Source organism: Anopheles aquasalis, chromosome 2 (assembly GCF_943734665.1).
Source record: "Anopheles aquasalis chromosome 2, idAnoAquaMG_Q_19, whole genome shotgun sequence".
Taxonomy (NCBI): domain Eukaryota; kingdom Metazoa; phylum Arthropoda; class Insecta; order Diptera; family Culicidae; genus Anopheles; species Anopheles aquasalis.
This window is the reverse complement of record NC_064877.1, coordinates 45,852,501-45,875,000: the sequence shown is the minus strand read 5'-3', so window position 1 is coordinate 45,875,000 and position 22,500 is coordinate 45,852,501. Positions and strand designations below refer to the sequence as shown.

General features: G+C 46.6%; 1 protein-coding gene across 3 annotated transcripts in view; it reads right to left on the bottom strand.

Moving 5' to 3' along the window:
• Positions 1-22,500, bottom strand: part of LOC126570976 (alpha-mannosidase 2) — a 76,207-nt gene that overhangs the window by 11,059 nt on the left and 42,648 nt on the right. For all 3 annotated transcript variants that reach the window (XM_050229137.1, XM_050229139.1, XM_050229138.1), the window contains one exon: positions 9,243-9,890. In XM_050229137.1, the coding sequence (XP_050085094.1) occupies positions 9,243-9,451 (209 nt within the window). In that variant the 5' untranslated portion in view covers positions 9,452-9,890. The remainder of the gene's footprint in view (positions 1-9,242; positions 9,891-22,500) is intronic.

Here is a 22,500-nt window from a genome sequence, read left to right as displayed (position 1 = left end):
TAAAAACCAACTCGATTCCTACTTCGGTTGCAGATGGTGAAAACCATCGAAAAAAAAACAATAGAACAATAATGAATAATCTGTCTATTTTACGGGTGACAGAAACAATTCCCCAACCAAACCATTTGATCCATACAATGCTCCTGGCGTGTTGATCAATCACATAAAAAGGAGAGGAACGAGATGTGAGATGTTCAGCAAACATTCTCTAATGGACACACCGTCATTTGTCCCTCCGGAAAGGGCTCATCTATAGTGGACCGCTTGTTTCGGGTCTAGTTTTATAACTGGCCGTTCCTTTACTGAAGGTTCCGCTATTCGGAGTGCCATAACTTGTGAACCAAATTCCCTACGCTACAGTCTGTTTCATCTCGTTATGATGCAGCACCATCCGAGCTTCCACAAACTCCTATGCTGGGAGCAAAAGTTTCCCTTTATACACGTGGAACGAAGACAATAACGATGGCTAGTGAGAGCGAAAGAGAATGCGGAAAAATGGGGGAACGGAAAAGGATTTCTTTTTCCCCTTTGGCTAGTAATTTTTGATGACATTCCATAAAATTTCATAAACTTTCTTCCATCCCGGACCATTCTACCTCGGCCGCATGATCACTTTTCTTCTTCCAAACGAAACGCGTAGGTCACACATCGAGCAACGCGTGACAAATTGGAACTGTTTTCCTTGTTTTCCTATGATTGGAGGTAAAGAATAATGTTGCTTCCTTTCTTTCCGTGGACGAATCGAAGGTTAGTTTATTGTGGATGCAGTGACATGGGAAGGATTCATTTACTGATCTCTTTAGAATGGGTGATCAACTGGTTTATCCATTCCATCATTTATATTAAACCACCGAACAAAATTTGAATAAGTTGAAAGGATAGCCAAAACATGGAAATGAAAGCATCACCATTAACCCTAAAGCTAACGCCAGGAAAATCGAGGCTGGAACCAAGCTGTGAATGGCAGCTGTCTGCTTTTTGAACACTGAAATGTCCTCTTTGACCACGACTTTCTTACACACAATCTGTCACACTCGTGTGAACGCAATCCGAAACAATGGAAAAAAACTCCGCTGGCATTCCTAGTGGCGGCGAAAGCAACATCAGCATGTTCCCCGTTTATTCCGCTCCATTGTACCGACTGGTTTTCGTTATTCGAAATTTTATTATGAGCGTTTAATGATGCGAGAATATATCGGACGTCACTACTGTTGGGTCACAACCGAGGCCATTCAGTGCCCATTCGCTTCGTCGTTCTTGTTTCTGTTCTGCGATGCATCGTGGCCAAAGTACCACTATTGCGACCGTACATCCTTTTGGTTCCAACAGTGGAGATTTGACCATTTGCCGAAATGCTTTCTAAAGTAAAACAGGATTGTTATAGAGAAAAGTGCATAATATTTGCATTATTTATCCCCATTCCTTAAGTTGTATGTTGAGTTTTAGTTGAATAACTTAATATTCATTTTAAGAAACATCTCTAATGAAATTAAACTCAATTGTTAAAAGGGCAAGCATCTATCGAACCATCCACAAAGTAATGCTAAATTTGCGACAATCAGAGCCACCCTCACTGGTGAAAGCACTTGTGTTGGGAGGTAAATGGTCCGAATGATGCACGACCATCGTGCGGAAGCATAAAACAATCCACTTGACGCGTAGCAGCAGCGTCGTCTGTTGAGTTCTCTACCGACTACGGCACCACGCCATAGTTACCGATTCCGGCGAAATATTTATCGTCAAATGATTTTTCCGACTGAACGAAAATTGGAAAATTGTGAATATTCAATATCTTGTGGGAAAAATAAAACACCGGCATGGTTATCGTGGTGGAATGGAAATGCCACGAAAAACAGGAACATGGTGCCACGAAACGACCCCATCGGTGAGCCACAAAGTGCGCCATTCCCGGGCACGCATTACAACCTTCATTGAGGGTACGCTTTCACTCGTCTGTAGCCAGTAGCTGTGCCATATCTTAGCCACACTCCCTCATATACATGGCGCGCTACTTTCGGGGTTCCAGACGACTCCATCGAGAGCTTCGACCGGAACTTCCATGCGTTATTCGCTGATCCCGCCGATTTTCCAACCGCTCTCTGGTATCAGCAGCGTTGGAGATGAGGGGAATGAATGATTACGAGTGAAGGGATGTCGCCCGCGAACCTTTATGACCGTTCGTTGTCAATCGAGGGTGACAGCACCAACGCCAAGCCGGCCCCCGGTTGATCCGGCTCAATCCGTAGTCGTCGCTTTGCGTGACAGACATTGTGACATTGACGCTCGGCGTCCCAATAAAAAGTGAATTGTTGACACGATTGTGCCGCCGGTTTTGAGTTCTCGCTTTCCTCCCATAATGGATGAAATCTCCAAGGAAGCATTACTCCGCACATTCCTTCGGGACTCGTCGTTAGCGTCGGCAAGGGAAACGTTAAACGCCATGTCGCCAGCTCGATGGCTTTCCAGGGACGTGCTTTCTTCAAGTCGCTGCAGCTCTTCTGTCTTTACAAGCCTTATACATTCCTACCATGCGTAGAGAGAGCGAGCATCAGCTGGCCCTTTCTGGTCACGGACGATAGCTTTAAGTAACATTTTAATCAAAAATGCTCTCAAAATGATATCGAGTCCATCTTCAGATTTCTGACCTCATTGCGGGAGCTTCACAAACAAGACCATGACATCGAGCTGAAATACATTTAACCACGTCGGTTGACCTCTTGCCCCAGAACCTGATGTTATTAGAGGCTATACATCAAAAGCGTCGTCGTGTGGGAGACTGTCAGTTCCCCGATACAAATCCAGCAGTCCGGAGCTTCGCACTAATCAAATTTACCAATGATACAACCAGCCACTGGCCACCCGTTTTTTTGTGGTGTGCTAGGAACCCAAGAACCGAGAGAGTGCAAGAGATCACCGACAAAGTCTAATCGAATTGCCGGAGTACCGGAGTGTAGAGATGGTGGACTCAACCCTTCTGATGTGGATGACTCTTGGCATTCTTCCTGGCGAACTGAGAAGCAGCCAAACAAAAAAAAAATGTCCCCAGATGAAGTACGATTGTCCTTCGCGCTCGGAAGAAGCAGAACGATGCTGTGAGCTCTGGGGTGAGGATACAATACGCGTCAATGTGTGTTGGGCGTAGGTTGGAAGCTTTGCTCACCTACACGCAACCGGATAATTGGCGAATGATTTTCGCACGACCGATTCCCTCGTGTGGGAGCAGATGCCACACTTGATCGACGGTCGATTGTTTCCCGGATCCCGGAATGTAGCCGTGGCACTTTCCCAGGAGACCGATTGGGCTGTCAGAAGGGACCTGAACGAAGGGCCGATATCTCCAAGGACCTCTATCCGAGCATCACAGTTAATGTCATCCCTTGTCGCTAGCAGGAGAAGTTGATGACGGTGATGATGACTATGATGACGATGCCGTCGCATCGCCACGAGAACGTTCAAAATGTTAGCCAGGCAGTGAGTGTTGGATGATCAAACGGGGACACATCTACGCGTCCAAACAGCGTCCAGTTCCTTCCGTTCGGTGCAATCACAATGTGATCCAGTGAAGCACACGCCAATGTCGATTGTCGGCTAGTGGCGCGTTGTAGTTCGATTGCTGATGGAAAAGCCTACACCATCGGGTACGCATTGTGCGACACTTTCGAGTTCAAGTGCGGACATTCGGGCATTCCCAATGGGGCGCATCCGAAGGGGTCGTGTATTTGTGAGGCGTCAAAAAAAGACGGAAACCTTTCGTGGATGCCCGGTGGGGATGGGGTTAACCCAATTTGCTCGACGGAGGTGTAGATGTGCCGGATGTCAGCGCAATCCGTTCGAATGGAAGGGCATCCTAACACTTTTGTGATCGACTGCAGCATTCCGCTTCCCGCATACGCGAAGCGAGTTTGACGCATCAATGTATGCTGGCGACAGACAGTGGCCGTGGGTTCGTTTGTGCCAAGTTAGGCTACGTGCTTGCTCTGCTCTGGTGTAGCATCGGTGAGTGGATAGTGACAGTGACAGACAATCATCACTTGCTTGATACCGGTTTGCGGCTTACAGAGAACCTTCACTGTTGAAGTGAAGATAACATTTTCCGCTCTTTTTCCTCAAAGTAGCTACGGCAGCGACAATCGCATTCGTACGGCAAACTCAGTGGCATTTCAATAGAACTCTACTCCGGACCATGATGTGTGTAAGGGAAATTGTGTTTACTGGACTGGATCAGGGATTTTGTGCAAGTGCCGGCATTGGAAAAGGATTTTCCCATGATTTTTCCATAATTTTCCTTTTCGCACTTTGCACTGGAGAACGGCCCGAGAGGTTTGTGTTGCTGTTGTCGTGTGTTTGTTCTATTTCCTGGAATGGAATAACGATGGTCGATGGTTTTCATGATAAGCAGTTATTTCTATTCACAAACATTTCGTTCGCAGCGAGTTTTTCACTCTAAATCGTTCACAATCCGTTTGGCCAATCAGCACAAAAGCAAATCTTTCGTATCGATCTAATACACCTCCCCCTCGAGATTGTCACAACTTTGACCGATCCCCTCAGCCTGGATCATCTTCTGTAATTACATTAGAGCCGAAAGTGTTACTTGTACAATTTTAAAACCGAATACCACTAATGCCATCCCAAACCACTGCCGGCAGCCGGATCCGTGGCCCGAGCAATCAGTGTAAGCTTCACAGATCACCAATCAAAGTGTAAAATCCGATAAGTATCGATGGATTATGTAAGTGGAAAGGAATTAAAACACAACTTCTGTTGCTGTGTGAATGTGTGTATGCGAGCGCGTTCCATTTGGTTTGAATGTTGTGCTGTGCGCCGTAAGCCTTTATGCTTCGCTGGCCGGGCCGGGCAAACATCAAAGGCGAACCGCTTTTCAGGCGAAATAGGTTTCCAAAGCCGGAGAAAATGGCTTTTAGGAAAACGAATTTTCGCTTCTATTCCGGTTGAACCACTTCTACATAGCACTCTATCAAACCGGTCGCGCAAAGTTTCCCAACTCGAACGCCCCGGTACCATCCGTCCTCCTTCCGGTGACTTTCCAGGCGTGGCTTTTATCCTTTTGTACACGAAGCACCTTCTCGAGACAAATTTTGTCTTTGAGGGAAAATATATATTTTTCTGCCATGGCGCCGGTCGACAGAGCAGAGATACCGCCGTGGTTGGCGTGCCTGTGGTTGTACCAAACGAGAAAGAACGAAAATAATGAAACAAACATCAGGCACAGTCAGCAATCGCGAGAAAGCGAGTCTGAAATCCGACCGAGGGTGTCCGAAAACAAAAGGAAAAGTAATTAAAAAACGATGCTGGCAGTGAAAACGATTACGGCTGTTATCTCTCGCGGAACTCTTTGGTACTGATGCAGTGATTTATCTAGAAGATCTGGCCAACATCACATTTTATAATTTGCAGTAATACTTCAGCAAAACAATTTGATTTGAAGACGCATTTCTTATATTTTGATAAGTAATTCATTAGTAATTATAGTAATTAGCATTTTTAGTGATTTTTACGTTTCTGTATCTACACTCTGTTTATGTTTCAGATCTACCTCGCATAGATTGATTGTAAAAATGTCGATCATCGTGGAAGTTAAGCGGCTTATTAGTAGTTGATGCTACGACTAGCATCTAAAGATCAACCAATGTTAATCCTTTAATCCAGGTTATATAACAACCCCACACCAAAGGCTCAATATTGTGCGATCACATATCAACATATTGTGCGAAAAACAACCGCTCGTAAAATGTGGCATCTCGATTAACGGCCAGCAAGTCATCCATGTGGTCTAACATTAAATTAAGTTATCAATTGTGAAGAACTGAACTAAAGGATAGAAATGAATAGAAATAACCGGAGCACGATCTAAATGTTTTAGTTAACTGTTATTCTAGATTTGATTTCGACTGAATGATATTTCACTAAAAATGAACAGATTTAAATTAGCTTGAGAGAAACTGTTGCTTAAGATTTTAAGTACTAAGAAAAAGTACATCCAATGAAAATGACTTGATAAAATCACGTATTAAGCGGCACTAAAATAACAGTGCGCAAGTGTTCAAAATCGGTTATTTGAAAGTAGTAATTTAAGACTTCAATGGTAATAGATAATGCTATCTGTTAAGTAAATACAATCGTATGGAGTCTCGCAAAATAGTTTAAATTCAACCCTAACACAATTGGCACATTTGCTCAACCTTCATCGCACTGTCAGATCCAGCGAGCCACTTGCTCTATGCAACTTAATGAAAGAACACAAGCTATACACACTTAAGATGGCAAAGTGTCACAACCCTTCGAGCGGCGCTCAAAGCGCGAAGCAGAAAGTAACGGTCTCTACCAAGTGACGATGCGCTCGGTAGTATTTCCCTTTTTTTATGTGAAGTTTTGCATGGAAAGCGTCTGTCACCTTCAAGCGTTTTGAGTGCAACCCGAGGAGGACCACGAATTCAATCTCCTGAGCGGAAGTGCACTTATCCAGTCACTTCGCCTTTCATCACAATCTCGCGAAAGGATCCATGGTGGCGGATAAGAGCCACAAACAATCTGGGACAGCATTGCACTACCGCGATTCGCTTAGTTAGTTGAGATACGCAGTCTCTGAAACGACAACCAAAGCCATTGCCTGGAATTCCATTTGCTGTGGCACTCTTTTGAGCAAGAGCTACTTCAAGCTATTAAGAGATATTGGAGCTTATTCGAGATCGCACACTTTTCTTCATGGCTTAGGGGCTTGTAATGCCCTGGCAAGGTCTTATAGTAGTGGTAGATGCACTAGAAACATCTTCTCTTTTCGAGCCTGTCAACAGCAAGATGATACAGTGTAGCCAATTGCCACTGACAGCGAGCGTGGGGTTTTTGCTCGATAGAAAATTTCATAGAGGAACTTTAATCGTTTTCCAAACACCGATTCTATCGTGTTCCAACTAACTTCGAGCTCACAAATAAAGCTGCAATCTGTGTCAAGGATGTTGGATGGGAATATTTATGCATTCCCACATATCTAGTGCCATGCTCTCTCTTTATTACCATTCAGATAAAAGAATTCCCGATGCCGGTGTCGGTGTTTGTGCACATGACTAGCCTGGTATCGGTAATTACCCTCTCTCACGGTGCCCATTTGTGCATCGCAGCATAATGCAATATGGTACGGTATTTCGTTCTGCACCGACTAAATCGTAGGCATCGTTCTAATGTAAGGAACGCTTCCGATCGATGGCAGGCTGAAAATATATGGGCTGAACACCTGATCTAGGGGTGCAGCACGAATATGACAGTGCCGGTCCAGAACCGAGTGCTAGCGATAGTGAACCTGGTGCGAAACCTGGAAAAATGCCTCGTGCCGGGTTAACACCATTGCCAGTTAGTTGACGGGCCAGTTAATGGCCCCAAGAATGGTGGCACTAGTGGCAAACAGAAAGAATAATGTGCAAAGTTCGAAAGCGCACATACTGTATTTACTATTACATGCATGTGTGGATAGGTCTGCTTTAATGTCGGTTGAGTTGTCCGTAGATAGAGTATCCTATAGCAAATAGGTGGTAATGTTTATGACGCTCTGTACCAGCAAGCGATTTTCTCGCACAGCACAAAGCAGAAACATTAAATATTGAATATGAAACGCTCGCCCCTGGTTTAGGGACCAGGAAATGGCTTCACCGAAGCGAACATTATGCTGGAGAGCTGTTTTTTTTCCATTTATTTATTTTAACCCATGCTCCGGTAACCTTACTGGGCCTTGGTAATGCTGGCGAATCCAATCGAAAATCGGTCAAAATGTATATTTAGAGAGCACTAAACATTGGCATCATTGCGCCCGGCTGAAGTGGGGGCCCAATAAAGCATAAAACTTTGTCCCACCAGCCGGCAATCGGCCTTTACCCTTCGGCCAGGCCTCAGACTTGCTGTGCTTCGCGACCGGGCGCGTTAGATCGATTTTTCGATGAGTTTTCATGCCGAACCGAAACCGACACCGAAACCCAGCGAAACGGAGGATGGCAATCGATTGCGAGACCGAAAAAGGACATTCATCCGTTTTGGTGGCGATAGATTTTATGGTTTTAGGGGACGCTCGTCCCGGAGTCGGAGTGCGCGATTCACGCTGGCAATATCTCGTAAACCGCACTCGTCCATCATCATCCCAGAGTTGCGGTCAGAGTGGACAGAACGTACAGGGTGAGGCAAAAAAACTGCAGCACAGTTAAAACGCCATATATTTTCCATTTTTGTTAGGATTTTATTGAATAAAACCAAAAAATGTTGGGAATTTCATAAAATTTCAGAATCAGTTATTTTTTTACGGTATGTTACTTTTTGGAGGAATTATGGTCTTGAGACCGTGAAGAGGCCTTGCTTCGCTTGGCCGCAAGTGATGAAATTCTGAACTTTGTTTTCTTTGATGAGAAACCATTCGTTATCCTGTAGTTTTTAAACGAAAAAAAATATGGGATTTAGTTTCCAGGAAAGTCAGCTGATAATTTACACTCTCGGCTGGCCACCACGACGCATAAACCGGGTTGATAATGGGTTGAGATGCGATAACACGCAATTTTTCACATTATTCGCACATTTTCGTTCGGTGGATCCGATATAAATCAACAAATTAATGTTTCTAAAGCTATTAAAAGGTTCATTGCAGTCCTAGAAATGCAAACAATTCATGCGAAATCCCTAGAGATTCTAAAAGGACTCTGTACCTTCCCTCAAAGCAACCGAGACATGGGATTAGCGTAAAGAAACATTTCACACTTCATTTCCATGTCTCATTGGCTGTCAATATCTATGGCCGCAAAAAGCGCAGGACTTCTCCGTTTGCGGTATTTTGAAGGCCAAGGTTAGACCTAAAAAATGACATAGTTTTGACCAGCTTTAGCAAACGCTTCTCTAAGAATGAGCCAAAATACCACAAAGCACTCTGCGGGCAACGAGCGATGGTTTCTTCTACCGTCTCAAGATCATAATTCACCCAAACAGTAACATACCATAAAAAACTGAACTGATTCTGAAAGTTTATGAAATTCCCGACGTTTTTTGGTTTTACTCAAAAAAATCCAAACAAAAATGAAAAATATATGGCGTTTTAAATGTGTTGCAGTTTTTTTTGCCTCACCCTGTATGTTCGTCCTGAGGATCGTCCTGGATACGAGAGGGTGTGAGAGAGAGAGAGAGAGAGAGAGAGAGAGAGAGAGAGAGAGAGAGAGAGAGAGAGAGAGAGAGGGAGAGAGAGGTACACTTACCGTTTGTGATGTGCCATAGCGGCGGCTGCCATGGCAGCGGATGAGTCCTTCCCGTGTCGACCATCGACCATGCCGGCCGAAGACGTGCCAGTGCCGGTCGGGGACGGTTGACCCATGGAGATGTAGTAGAGGCAGAGTAGTATCGTGACGGACGCCGACAACAACCCGATGCATCGGGCGGACCCCCGTCGAAACAGCTTCACCGTCATGGTTGGTCTTAACGTTGCTTTTCACCTTCTACCCTTCCTCAAGTAGCTCTTCTTACTGCGTCAGCTTCGAGTGTGTGGCTTTTTTGAAAACTCACCAACGGAGCCCTTTCTCTACTTCTCGGTTCTCGGTTCAACTCCCCGCGGTACGATCATGCATCGCACGAAGGAGGAGCACTTCTTGGGGTACGCTTTTAAATAATTCCCCACAAAGGAAGGAATGAACCGCACCAGGTAGATGTAACAAATTTGTATTATCTTTATGCATGAGATCCGCGGGTTGGGAAGATGTTTTGTAGCATCGCTTTCATGCGCTCGCAGCACGTCTCTGTGGGTGATGTTGGTTGGTGTAGTGGCGCATTCCTGTTGCTGCTTATGAACCGATCGTCGTTCGTCAGTGCTGCGGTGGTATCCTTTACGTTCGAGGCGGCGCTACGGATCCCTGGGAGAATGAAAAATACAACATTAATGTTAAACGTTTTGTGGCGTTTTCTTTTGTATTGGAAACTTGTGTCTCGTAAACTTTTCAGCGGTATTAAATAACTTCTGAGGTATTTTTTTTTTCACGACCTGCTGCTGCTGCTGTTGCTGTCCGATAAAGGCAACTTACGAGCAGGAAACCTTGGATCAATATTAGAGATTACACGCGAGCAATGCTCAGTATGTGGTCTATTCTTCACAAATCATTTGAAGATACTGGTTTTGAGTGAATTCGCCCATAATAAGGATTAGGTCAGCACACGGACAAACGAACTGGAACAGCACAACGAGAGCGAGCATTTCGGATTCGAATTGCCTCTCCACTCCACTGTTTCAGTGAAGAACAAATATAAGTCATGCTGTGCAGTCGGTGGCCAGGGCAGTGAGCGTGGATCCAACGAAAAATGCATTATCATGAATACATATATTTCTGCATCGCGTGCATCATCGTGCCATACAAGACGCACGTTCGCCAACGAATCCACCCTGGATGGACCATCATACGGGATGCTGTGTGACCAGACCAAGTAGACACCAGTTCGCTGTATCGTGGCGGATGGACTTTGAAGAGCTCATGGGATGATTTTAAATTGTGTTTCATCCCTGATGCCAGCTGACAGGATGAGTGTACCATGCCGCGTATATGAGATGCTAGTAAACATTGGGTGTAGTGCGCTGTTGAAGATCAAACCAACATCTCTTTCACATTTAACAATTTCAAACAGCAATAAATCAACTACTAACCCATATTAGAATCTAAAAACTAATGTTTAACTAACGTAAACAAGTTGAAATCAACTCAAGCAATTCATACAACACAAAGGTTGGACCACAAAATCCCGTCAAACTTTTGCCTTCACCCAATACTGATGTGTGCTGATATCGATCATCGTAACGTTGATTGGCATATGCAAATCGTGCTGAAACCGGAAAGCACCCTCGAGAACCTATGCGTTGGCCATGAATGTGGTCCTTTTCAGCCTTTGCTGACCGTTCGCTCGCATCCATCATCATCCAACGGACAACAAACAAATCGACTAACGTCATTCGGCACTAAACCGAAAGAGTCTTGTTTGGCTGATAGCGAAATGCGTCTTTGGGCGGTTATCGCGAAAGATCCAAATCTTACAGACGCACCGTATATGACGCAGCACCATTAAGATTTCAGGCAAAAACAGGGGGAGAAAATCGGTTGGTATTACCAGCTATTCGTCTTAATCCGTTCCGTTGACTAATGGCCTTCATAAATTAGTTTCCCTGTTGCAGTCTTTTCGGTGGTTTTGAGCATATTTCAAATGTTCAATTTAAAGGTACATCAATCCTAATGAAGTGCAGTGGATGTATTAATTTGAAGCAATAAAACGTGACCGGATGTAGTTATTAATCCCTTTTTGGGGTAAATGAATCAGGAATTGAGCAGTATCAACTGTTGAAATTGACTTTCTCGATGTGTACGAGAGCTAGAGAGCGGTTGGAAAAGGATTCCACTTATCGGATCCCTGTCCAAAATCAACATCCACCCGTACGTGCCATTGCTGCCGTATATGCGAGTTGTCGGACGTTCTGATTTCACCTGTCACGTTCTGGGCAAACGGTTGGGTATGCTGCGTCACTGCCAACCACCACCGAATGGTCCAAACCGGTCAGTCCGGGCTGGTTTACCAGATAAATCTCGCCCATGTGCCCTCACCAGATGCACTGAACAATTGCGTGCTAATCAGGATCTCGGCACCGGACCGACGCCCGGTGGCCCCGGGATTTATCCCCGGGTTGCTATGATTTAAGTCTCCTGCGTATGATCAAGATGTAATTCATTATGAACGACCGCTCTCGGACGTTCGGTGTGTTCTGCATGTTTGCTTGTGTGCCGTATGATTGTCAATTATTCATGCTCCGTTTCGTGCGGTTCCGGCCATGACCATCGTCTGGCAAAGAGCTCCCTCCCGGGGGTGAAAGGGTGCGTGGAAGCAGGACAGGACAAGGAGCGCCAACGTTGAACAGCCGCGTTGATGAAACAATGGCAACAATAGGAGGGCGTGGGGAGGGTGAAACGTTTGCAAATGAACCTTTCTTGACCAGCATTTATCCCAACGATTTCCGGTCGTCGAGCGAGACCAGGGCGTACCAACCGTTGGACCAACCGTGGGACGGATCGCTAGACCTCCAGGGCGCTCTAGGGCGCTCCGTTCGACTTCGCTAATTAATACTTATTTTCAACCTTCGTTCATTCTCTTCCTGTTTTGTTGGTTAATTAAAATTCATAAACAGTATCGCCTGCCCAGGAAAATGTTTTCCAACCACCCCCTCTCCCCCCTCCTGCCTTTGCCGCCGCCACCGCTGGTGTATCCTTTGTTTGCATCGTGCGCTACAGAAAGTTCGACGAAGGCGCACATGACCTAGAACGCGGTGATGCTACGCGGCCAAAGTTGGTGATGGTTTACTCACAAGTTTCTCGTCCTAGGTTTTGGCAGGATCGTAGAATAGGCAGGCGGCAGCAGAGAGTGAGAACAAAAAAAACGGTGTCCAACTACCGTATACTATGTAGAACAACACTGACCGCACCGCAGCGCAACGTAGAAAAACGTGAGTCGTGAAAACCCGGTAACAAAATTGAGGGGAAACAATTCAATTGTGCTGAAATTGAATTTGTCACACAAACTTTCACCCACACTTGTGACCGTGCCGAATGAAGGAACGAGACTATTCGAAACAGTATTCGAATTGTTTTTTCCCGCAATTAATACATGTCCATCGGCGTTCCGTAGTTTACAGTTGATTGGAATATGTGAAAGCATTAAAAAGAGAACTTCGTTTTAGTTACCTTAACTTCACTAACGAGCAATAATGAAACAAGTTAAGATACGTTGCATTATCGGTCGTTGAGTCACGCTCGTAAGTTGCCGTCCGCAGCAGTACGGATCGTTGCCAACAATTTCGCGTTAATTATGCTAAGAATATTCTCGGACGATTTGGAACCGAACCAAACGGCAAGCGCCTGACCACAATGCTGTGACGCACACGTCCTATTGTAGGTTCCCGTGTGTGGCCTTTTGTTTGTGTTTGATTAATGCCGAAACAGCAATGGTTGGATGCCGGTTTTGACGCCGGACATTTCTCATCGAGCAGTTAACTTTTGAAACTGTTGATGACCTACATTTAAGGTGACATTCATTGTGTTTCCTTATTTCATGACTGAAACCAGTGGTGGCCTTTTGAGTTAACCTTAAGTACTCGTCTGCTGCTAATCTTGATTATTGGCCGATCGTTGCGAAGCAGATAAGGACACCGAGTGTTAACTGCCCGCTCACAGTAGCGCATATATTCCAACAAACGCCGACGACGATGATGACGACTACGAGTTGCAGTTGCTATTCTTATCGCATCTGATCCGTTGGCTGTGGGTTTGGGACAAAACACACGCTGACGAGGCACTAGGGTTGTGTTGGCGGGGATGCGGTTAGTATCCCCATACTAACCATGATTTATGCTGTGCCACGAGCTGCGTTCTGTGCTCTAATTAAACGATGCACCCAGCCACCCAGTCGGTCCTTGCGTGTGATACGGCTATTCGTCACGACTATCGAGCGTCGAGTGCACTACGCAGGGTTTTGGTTACAACGAGCAGCTTGCAGTTCAAGAATTTCCAGCGAAAGCCCATCGTCTAACAAGCGCACTTCTCAGAGCACAGAGCACTTGATGCAGTTGAATGCGATTGTTTAGGGATAGGGACCATTTCATGAAAGGCACTAGGAGGATTCCAGATACTTCGTTAGGCACTAGGATCAGAGTGCATGGCACATTATAGTGGAGCGATAGTTGTAAGTGTTACGGAACGGTCCAAGTATATTAGTACTAAATACTAATTAGTAATTAGTATTTAAACGAAAGCTAATAAACGTAAAATATAAACATCAATTACAGTTTCTACTTTGTTTGAAAGATTATCAAAAAATTATTATAGGTCAAAAAGAGTATTTGATTATGAGAAATAAATCTAGTTTTTTATTTTATCAAACCAAAAAAAAGGTATAAGCAACCACGATCGAAACAAAGTAAACAACAACAGTTTATACTGCTTTAGTTTATTAAAGCAAGTCCGATAGCATTAGCCTGCAAACTGGGGTCTCTGGAAAAGAGGGGTCATGTTGTTCATACATGTTTATGTTACGAGCATGGTTGATTTTGCGCATTGCACCTTTTTTCTCACACCGAACGCGTGTGAACGGTCGTCCAAGTCTGCACCCAAAAGCTATTCTGTAATTACTCCAGCCCTTGCCGTCGTTGTTTCTCGACCCAAAACGTGCCAACACAGTATTGAGATTGATGGTCACGAGCGTGATTAATCGATCGACAGCATCGACCACCAAATTGGGGATTCCGAACCGGATTCGATCGATGCAGAACCCCCCCTCCCCCCCACCCCCACCCGTTAGGGTAGGAGATACACTTTAACAACCATTTCCCACTCGTCACTCAATGGGAAACGTTTAACGAAAACCACTGAAGCCTAAGGCAGAAAACAATAGCAGGACTGTGACTGTGAAGCGCTCGCTGAAATGGTGCCCGTCGTTGAACAAATCGTCGTTTGCAAAAGACTGCGAGTTGTTGGCACTACACAGTATTCCATGTACATGATGATCCAATGGTCTTTTACTGGTAGAATTCGTGGCACCGTCTGGCACGCTGCATCACGCGATAGGGACGCGTAGGAGTTCGCGTGCTATCCTCCCGCAGAACCGACCGAAATCTCCTTCAATGCCGCCATGCGTGACGGGTGGAAATTGTCTTTCCACAACAACATTCCCTCCGATTCGAAACAAACGACGTTCTCACGAAGATGGACGCGACCGTTTCGTAGCCCCGTCCGTTGTCGATGACTGCGGATCGCCACGCAACACTCTGTAGACGAATGCGGACGTCGGACGACGATCGATTGATATTTAATTCGGTTCCGCATCGACCTAACCCGTCGCCCAGCCGATTTTGCAGCAGTGCAATTCGACTTCAACGACGACGACGACGACGACGGCCTTTTGCTAGTTATTATTCATCTCAGCCCCTGGTTCCCGGTACACGCAGTTCGGTGAAGAAACCGATGAGCCCCCTTTGCTACGACCGATTGAGCGGCACTCCTGATGACAGCTCAATCCTGGAACGCCGGGAATGGGAATCGGAATCGGAGCGGAAATGCAGTCAATCATCGGGGCAAATCCGTTTCTGGAATACGTCTAGAATGGCGTAGCACCAGCTGCTGCTCCTTCTCTTCGCTAGGATTTGAATCGATTTTGAGGTCATGCCCAGTTCCAGCTCCAGCTCCGGTGCTGTCCCCACTATTCAGCTCCACCAGACCGCACACGGACTGCGGTGATGGTGGTGGTGGTGGTCATGGCAGAGCGCATAATTGCTGTTAAATCAAGCATTAGCTGCACGATTTCGGTCGTCCCCGATTAGGTGGTCGATTGTGCTCGGGCTCGGGCTCGAAATTGACGCGCCCATTAAAATCTACCCACTGGCGGTGATGATATTGTCCTGATACGGACTAAGCCAGCTGGCCGCAACCAGCCAGACACCGGTCGAACGTTGGACCGGCGTGTCGGTGTCTGATGCAGGCGCTTTTAGCGATCGTTAGTGGCAGATAGCATTCGGTGAAACCAGGGAGAGAGAGGGAGAGAGAGAGAGAGTGCGCGTCGGATTGATCTAAATTCTGAAATATTGTGCAACGATTATTGGCGTGACTAAAGGGGGGTGGAGAGGGGCAGGACACATTAGCTCTGCACAAAGATACGGTTTGCGATTGCAAAGTGTAATGGTATGCCAGGTTGGGTGCATAACACGACACCACGGACATGATGGACACGATACGGCCCCCAAGGACAGTGCAGCATGTGTGTACCGGGTGTACTCCATTTGGCAGCAACCTCATTGTTCGCTGTCCGGAAGCATGATAGGTTGCGAGTGATTGCACATCCGGTGATTGCACATTATCGGGCTATTCATCGAACGCGCTCCGCTGTAGCTGCAGCTGCAGTGGAAATGTTGGCTTATTATCGAAGATGCGTCTTTAGTATGGAATGTCTTTTAAGTTATTAATTCAAGAATAGACTTTGGTGGAAAATGATTGTTCGAGCAGATCGAGTAAATTTTCAAAAAGGAATAGCGTTCCCACCATCGAGCTCTCCATCAGTAACGTTTAGCAATATGTTCACGATTCGGCCGTAAGGTTCGATAAAAATGAACATCCACACCGGCTAATTACTTGACATTACTCTGGGTCACCGTGACATAACATGCACATTATCGCGATTGCTCCAGTACCACCTTCCGGCGTGCAGCATCCGCCCCAGGTCCACGCTATAAAACATCCCATTATCACATTACATCCATTCGGCTGCACGTTATGCGAAAGGTAATTGAATTACTCTCGCTATAACCCCTCTCTTCTACCAGCGGTATCGATGATAACCACGGGGAACCACGGGGAACTCCGTGGGTATCGACTCTTACACCGAAATCGGATGCAACGGATGTTAAAGGGGCATGGCCACGATAGCAACTTTACGTTTGGAACTGCCGAAAAGAGCTTGAAATAAAGTTGCTATCTGTGACGGTTAACACGAAAAATACTCGTTCTTTAAGTATGAAATCTTATACACAAAAGTGACAAATCCTCGGTACGACTGTAAGATTCTTAGATGACAATTAAAAATCTTATATGCATAAATGCTTTAAAGCTTTTTTATAAGACTGTTCTCTTTTGTTTTTTTATAACCTATTGTGACTATCTAATTTGATAAAAGAGTTTTGAGAGAGTTGTTCTATTTTAAACTGATTAAAATCGTAGATACTTATATCTGATGAACAAACATCAGACGATGTTTCCAACACTTGTTGTTGCATTTGAAATAAAGTTTAGAAACTCGCCTAATGATTGCCAATGAAAGATTCTTAACGCCAAAATATACTATCGTAGCTAAGAACCTTAACCAATTTTCTCGATTTATTTTATGTTTGCATCACTTGCGGTGAATTCGTGGTGCCCTCAGTTATCGAATCATTAAGACGAGACCAACGTTCTGGACACACTCCTGGCCAAAAGAAAATGAAAATCGGCACGTGGTTTTAGCGCTTGGAGAGACTTGCGCAATTCGGGCAAATCCACAAATAAGCAAAACTCAAGCAACCTCCTGGGTGCCTTCCAGGTTGCTCTGGCTTGTATCGATGTGTTTGACCAGCGTCTCGTCGCACGTGAACCCCATCGGCGAACCACAATACCCGCCCGGTGAGATGAAACTCCGGATGGTCTCCGGTAGTCCGATAGATCAGCGGGAGCCCTGGTCAATAAGCAAAGCAGCGCAAAGAGAGCGAGAGAGAGCGAGAGAGCGAAAGACCATGGGAGAGAAAAGCTCTTTACTAAATTGATTTTAATGGGGCGTTGGAACGAGCCGCCGGCCCACCGTGCGCGGCCAGCCCCCAGCCTGGTCGCCGGATGTGGCCGATGAACAATCGGTTGGCTCCGGTGTGGTGGCGGCTACCGACCGACCGACCGACCGGCTGGTGGGCAATAAAAGTCAGCTCAAATTTAGATTTAAACCAATTTGCGACCAAAGCACCTCCTAGTAAAATGGCTAACCAGGGCACCCGGGGGGTTGGAACCCTATGGCCCGTACAAACCCCCTTCCCATACACGGAGAGAGCATAATGGTCACTCGGTAGGGTCCACGGGGCAGGTCACCAAGTGGGCATCCAACGACAAATGCATTAAACCGGATGAGATATGCACCGGGCGCGTGTGGTTAAGCGTCCACTCACTCCCACACTCCCCAAACTCGGTGCCCCAACCGTTAAAAGCCAAACCCTAAATGACCCACGGGGGTCTTTGGGTTATCCGATTTGGTTGGTTTTGTTTTTGCAAACCTTAGATCCCGGAGATGTCAGCATAATGCTCTCTCTCTCTTTGGCGTTTGGTTCTATTCTGTTTTTGACCTTTTTGGACCGATGGCCGGTTTGTTTGGAATGGATTTTGATTCGACTGTTCCTTCCGATCGGCCAGCTTACGTTCGTATTGGGAATGGATTGAGAAGCGGAACACAAGGAAAGCGGAACCTTCGGATTACTGTAAGCTAACGGTTTGGGCCGTCCAGATGGGGAAATAAGAAAGAGCATTACAAACGGCATACCACTCCGATCCCCAGGATGACCTTTTACCGGTCAGTCAGCCACCATTCCATTCCGTGCCATGCCGAGGGGTTTACGCACTTCACCGGCACCGAACACACAAATAAAAATCAGATTAATATTGAATGGAACTCACGTACCGGTGGGGTCATGAAAGCGAATCAAAACGAAACGAATCAAATCATCCATCGCCACTTCTGGAACGTCGGACCGTGGGCCTGGGCCCGAGAGCTCCCTTCTTGGTGCTCCAAGTCGAGTAAGAAATACATTTTTATTACTTTTTAAGTTCCTTTCCCATCACTTCCTGCCATCCTGCCTTCCGGCGATGGCGGAAAGGGTGCGAACACAGTCACAGTGACAGTCACAGATGTGGTGATGTGCTGGCCACGGTGACAGGTGACACGATGCGGTGGACGCGTGGCGTCTCCATCGTTGCGCCATCGATCGAAGCGCGTCCCGTTGCTGTGATTGTCGTTGTCGTTCGTGCTCTCTGTCGACGGATTTGTGGTTAAAAGGTTTGCTTCGAGGTGACGACAGAATCGAACGGATCCTTATCGTGAGTGTCTTCGTTCAATTTTTACTTTAAAGTTAAAAACGGGATGCCACCAGACAGACAGTAGCTGAGACACGAAAACGGACACAGAGAGCGATTTTACAACGAGGACGATATCGATTTTCTAGCCATGAAGCGTTTCTCCTTTCCCTTTGTGTCACTAACGGGAACGAGGAGAAATAGAATCGCCATCATCCGCCCCGGTGAAGTGAATCTTTTGCGAGTTGTGGCAAAACGATGGGCCATTATGGGATGATGGGCATCGCCAGCGGGCATAGACGAGAAACGTTGGCCACACCTCTTCCTCCTCCCGCCCGGAGGCCGCTTGATGATGACAGGAATGCATCATTCCTTTGATCGTAATCGTTCTTATCGCCTCTCCTCGAATAAAGGACTATTAACGGTCGCCTTTTGTTATCGGGCGCGCCTTGTCCTTCGTCTTTTTCCTTTTCTTCTGTCACCTAAGGGTGTAGCACACGTTCGCTAGCCAGACAGCATGTCAACGCAGACCAAGATGAGCACCGAATGTTGAGACACTTGGTTCGAAGAAGTCTTATGCAAAGATATCTGTCACAACAATACCGCCCGAAACAGTGTCGAACTGTCGCAACAAGGTATTTTGCTCTATTTCGCTCCAATATTCGTACAAGTTTTGCGTTGAGTTTTATGCCCCCTTTATCACCCCGCCCTGAGATGGTGCATTGTTGCCATAATCTTGTCCCTTTCCCCTCCTCATCTTGTCATTGACATTTTCCTAATTGAAATCGAATTGAAAGAAATGGAGCGAATGGCAGCGAGGATGGAGCTGGTTGCAAACGCCAGAGGCGCTTCTGAAAGAGTGGAGGAAAAAATAACATCCCTTCGGCTTCGGATGTCTTGGTGTCCTTTGTCGTCGTAATCGTAGTTTTCCTTCGGTGCCAGGACTTGCCATCCACCGTCCATTCTTATCTACCGCCCTGAGACGCTAGACGAGATCTTTTCTACACCGTCACAATCGTTCTTTCTCGGTCCTTCGGGAGTAAATTCTTCGAAATCGAAAGCTTTCAGGGCTTTCCGCTTGTCAGGGCACAGAGTCCGTTCGTCCGTTGAGAGTAACGAGTTTTATTAACTTTAATGCGAAAGCGTAAGACGCGCAAGTGTTTGGTTTGCTGTCAACACCCTTTTAACACGTCGTCGTCGTCGTCGTCGTCGCCACTCTATTTACTTCTCATCCTCGTAATAGAGTGGAGATCGATGCGAGAGCCGTTACACAGATCGCATGTTGGAGAGAGAGATGGCCATAAATGTTGAAATGTCCGTACGGTTGCTGTAACTTTGTAAATCCTTTCAACCACTTTTCTGTGGAACAAAAAACTGCGGAAGAAATAATGCACATGTTTGATAAATGATTCAAAAGCGGATCGATCCTTCCTTGGCAACGGGATTGGAATCACAGAAGGACAGGGCAGAAGTCACGGTCCCAAATTCCAAAAGCAACATAGTAGCGCAACAAAGAACGAGAATAGAAAACCTCAAAACCCCAATTTCCAGACCGGGCCATAGGTTTTATAGTGTCGCTCGTTTGACTACCGCGCCAGAAAGGAACTCGGGGCACGGGCTCGAGCTCGTCTGCTGTAACATTAATGCTGCGTGTGGCTGGCCCTCCCCCCCCCGGGGACCGGACTCGGTTCGTTTCCACTGCTTTGCCCTAGTAACCGGGACTAACCTGGCGGTAAAACTGGTCCACGACAGATTGCTTTTTCGTTCGTTGCTTTTTCGCGGCTTTATATTTTCACGGCCGAATATGTCGCGGCATCAGGGGTGAGGGGGTTGGCCGCTGAAAGACACGGAGCGTGTGCCACGGAGCTCGCCCTCGTGCTCAGGTGACGTAAAAAGACGGAATCACTCACGCGCTCGTTCGGCCAGTGTTGCGAAAATAAAACCATTTTCTTCTAGCGTAGTAGCGTCCTCCCCTTCCCTCCCCCCATCGCCCCCCCCCCCCCAATTAAAGCGTGCGGCATCCGCAGCGCAGTATGTTGAGGATGACGTACGGTGACGTGGGCGCGATGATTTTGAAGTATGCTCTCACGTGAAGATGAGGCACGCCCCGAGCTGTCGTGTGGTGTCGTGTCGCACTTCAGTCGCGCGTCTCCCCTTTTCCTCCTCATCCCCGGGGGGGTGCTTCTCCCGAAAACTGAAAATCTGTCAATGGGACGCACACTCTTGATCGGGGACGCGGAGGTTGCGGTTCTCAATCAGTGAATGTGGTGCAGCAACGATTGGGAAAGTGGTGACGAGCGGATGTGCTCCGATGCCGGCCCGGTGTTTCATATGCAGTACTCCAATTCATCATGAGAGTTTCACAAGTTCAAATATTTGTTTAAGCACCAGAATTTTTGGTGAACGGCAACGCAATCGAGTACAGGAAGAGTTCGGTTTGGTTCGGTTTGCGTTCAGTTGTTAAAAGTTGATACGAAACATACGCTGCCGGTGGTTCAAGTTAACTTCAAGGGTTTTTGTTTTCCTTTCATTCCATTGCATGTTCAACGAGCGTGGCACGGTTCGGTTCTAACACGTTAACTGGTGCGCTCGCTTTCGGTTTGTTCTCGGTGAATCTGTGCTTTGGTTGTTAGTTGAAGAGGTTCTACAGCAAACTCTCCTAACTCGAGTCGAAACCGAAACCGTACTCAGCACACGGCCATTTATCAATTAGTTTGATGCATCGATTTGATTCTAGAAAATGTGGAACCTCCTCGAGCATTCGCACCTGGCATCATCAATCCTCAGCATCATCATTGCAGCAATTGTTTCAATGCTGCTCGTGAAGGTAGCTCTGTTGCACTTTCGGAAGTGCACTTTCCGGTTCAAGTTCTTATTACTTGTTCCTTAGATACGCTCGGTGTAAGGTACAAGTATCTCACCGTTCATTATCGAGAAAACTACAACTACAGACGCTCGTTGTGTCCGATGAGCGTTGCAGACCCACAGAGTGGTTGCCCCCTGTTGCCACTAAGCAGACGGTACGGAATTCAGGTCGATTAATGGCCAAATGCACGTCAGGAGATAGCTGCAGGTAGCTGCAGCTGAAGGAGTTGCCTTCGCTGAAGGTGTATCCATCCGGTTCTCTAATGGCCAAGATGGTGTACGCGCAAGTACCATCGTCGTCCTCGTCGTCGTCGTCGAAGGGATTCGGCTGCTCTTCATCAAACAGCAGTTCCAGTGTGAAAACTGATCCACCTGCTCGCTCGCCATGCTGGAAGGACGGTAGCACGAGGGCACTCCATTAGATTACAAAAATAGACCCAAGTTTACGTGTCCGCCCGAGGAAGCGAGCCCCGGCTAGTTGCGCGGGATGAGTAACTCGCAAGCGAAATCTAATTATACGCCCATCTCCCATCTTCGAAACCCTTTCCACTAAGCAAATTAGCGGCAGTGTACCCAACGGTAACCGAAGTGAAGGGTTCTACGGGGGGGTACGCTCGCTAGTTGGTATGTTCCTTCCACTCTATCGCTTTATTTGTTTTGCAACGAGGTGAACCTTAACGTGGCATGATTAACGCGTACTGTCGATAGTAAAACGGCCAGGAAAGGGCATCAAGGACATTCCAGGGGCAGCAAAACAATTAGGTTCCAGAAGTACCGAAGCGTCCAAGGAGCGTAATTGAAGTTCGATGGAATCGTGTAATCGTAACTCAATTTTCGGTTGATCATTTTCAAAGCGGACTTCTGGTGTTTTATCCGGAACGCAACTTCAAGATTTCACTCAGCAAGAGAGTGGAAATGGGAAAACCCAAAATTTCCCATCCCTAGAACACGAGTTTCTAATATTTTCCCACCCAAGTATTACGATTTACGTCCTCGATCC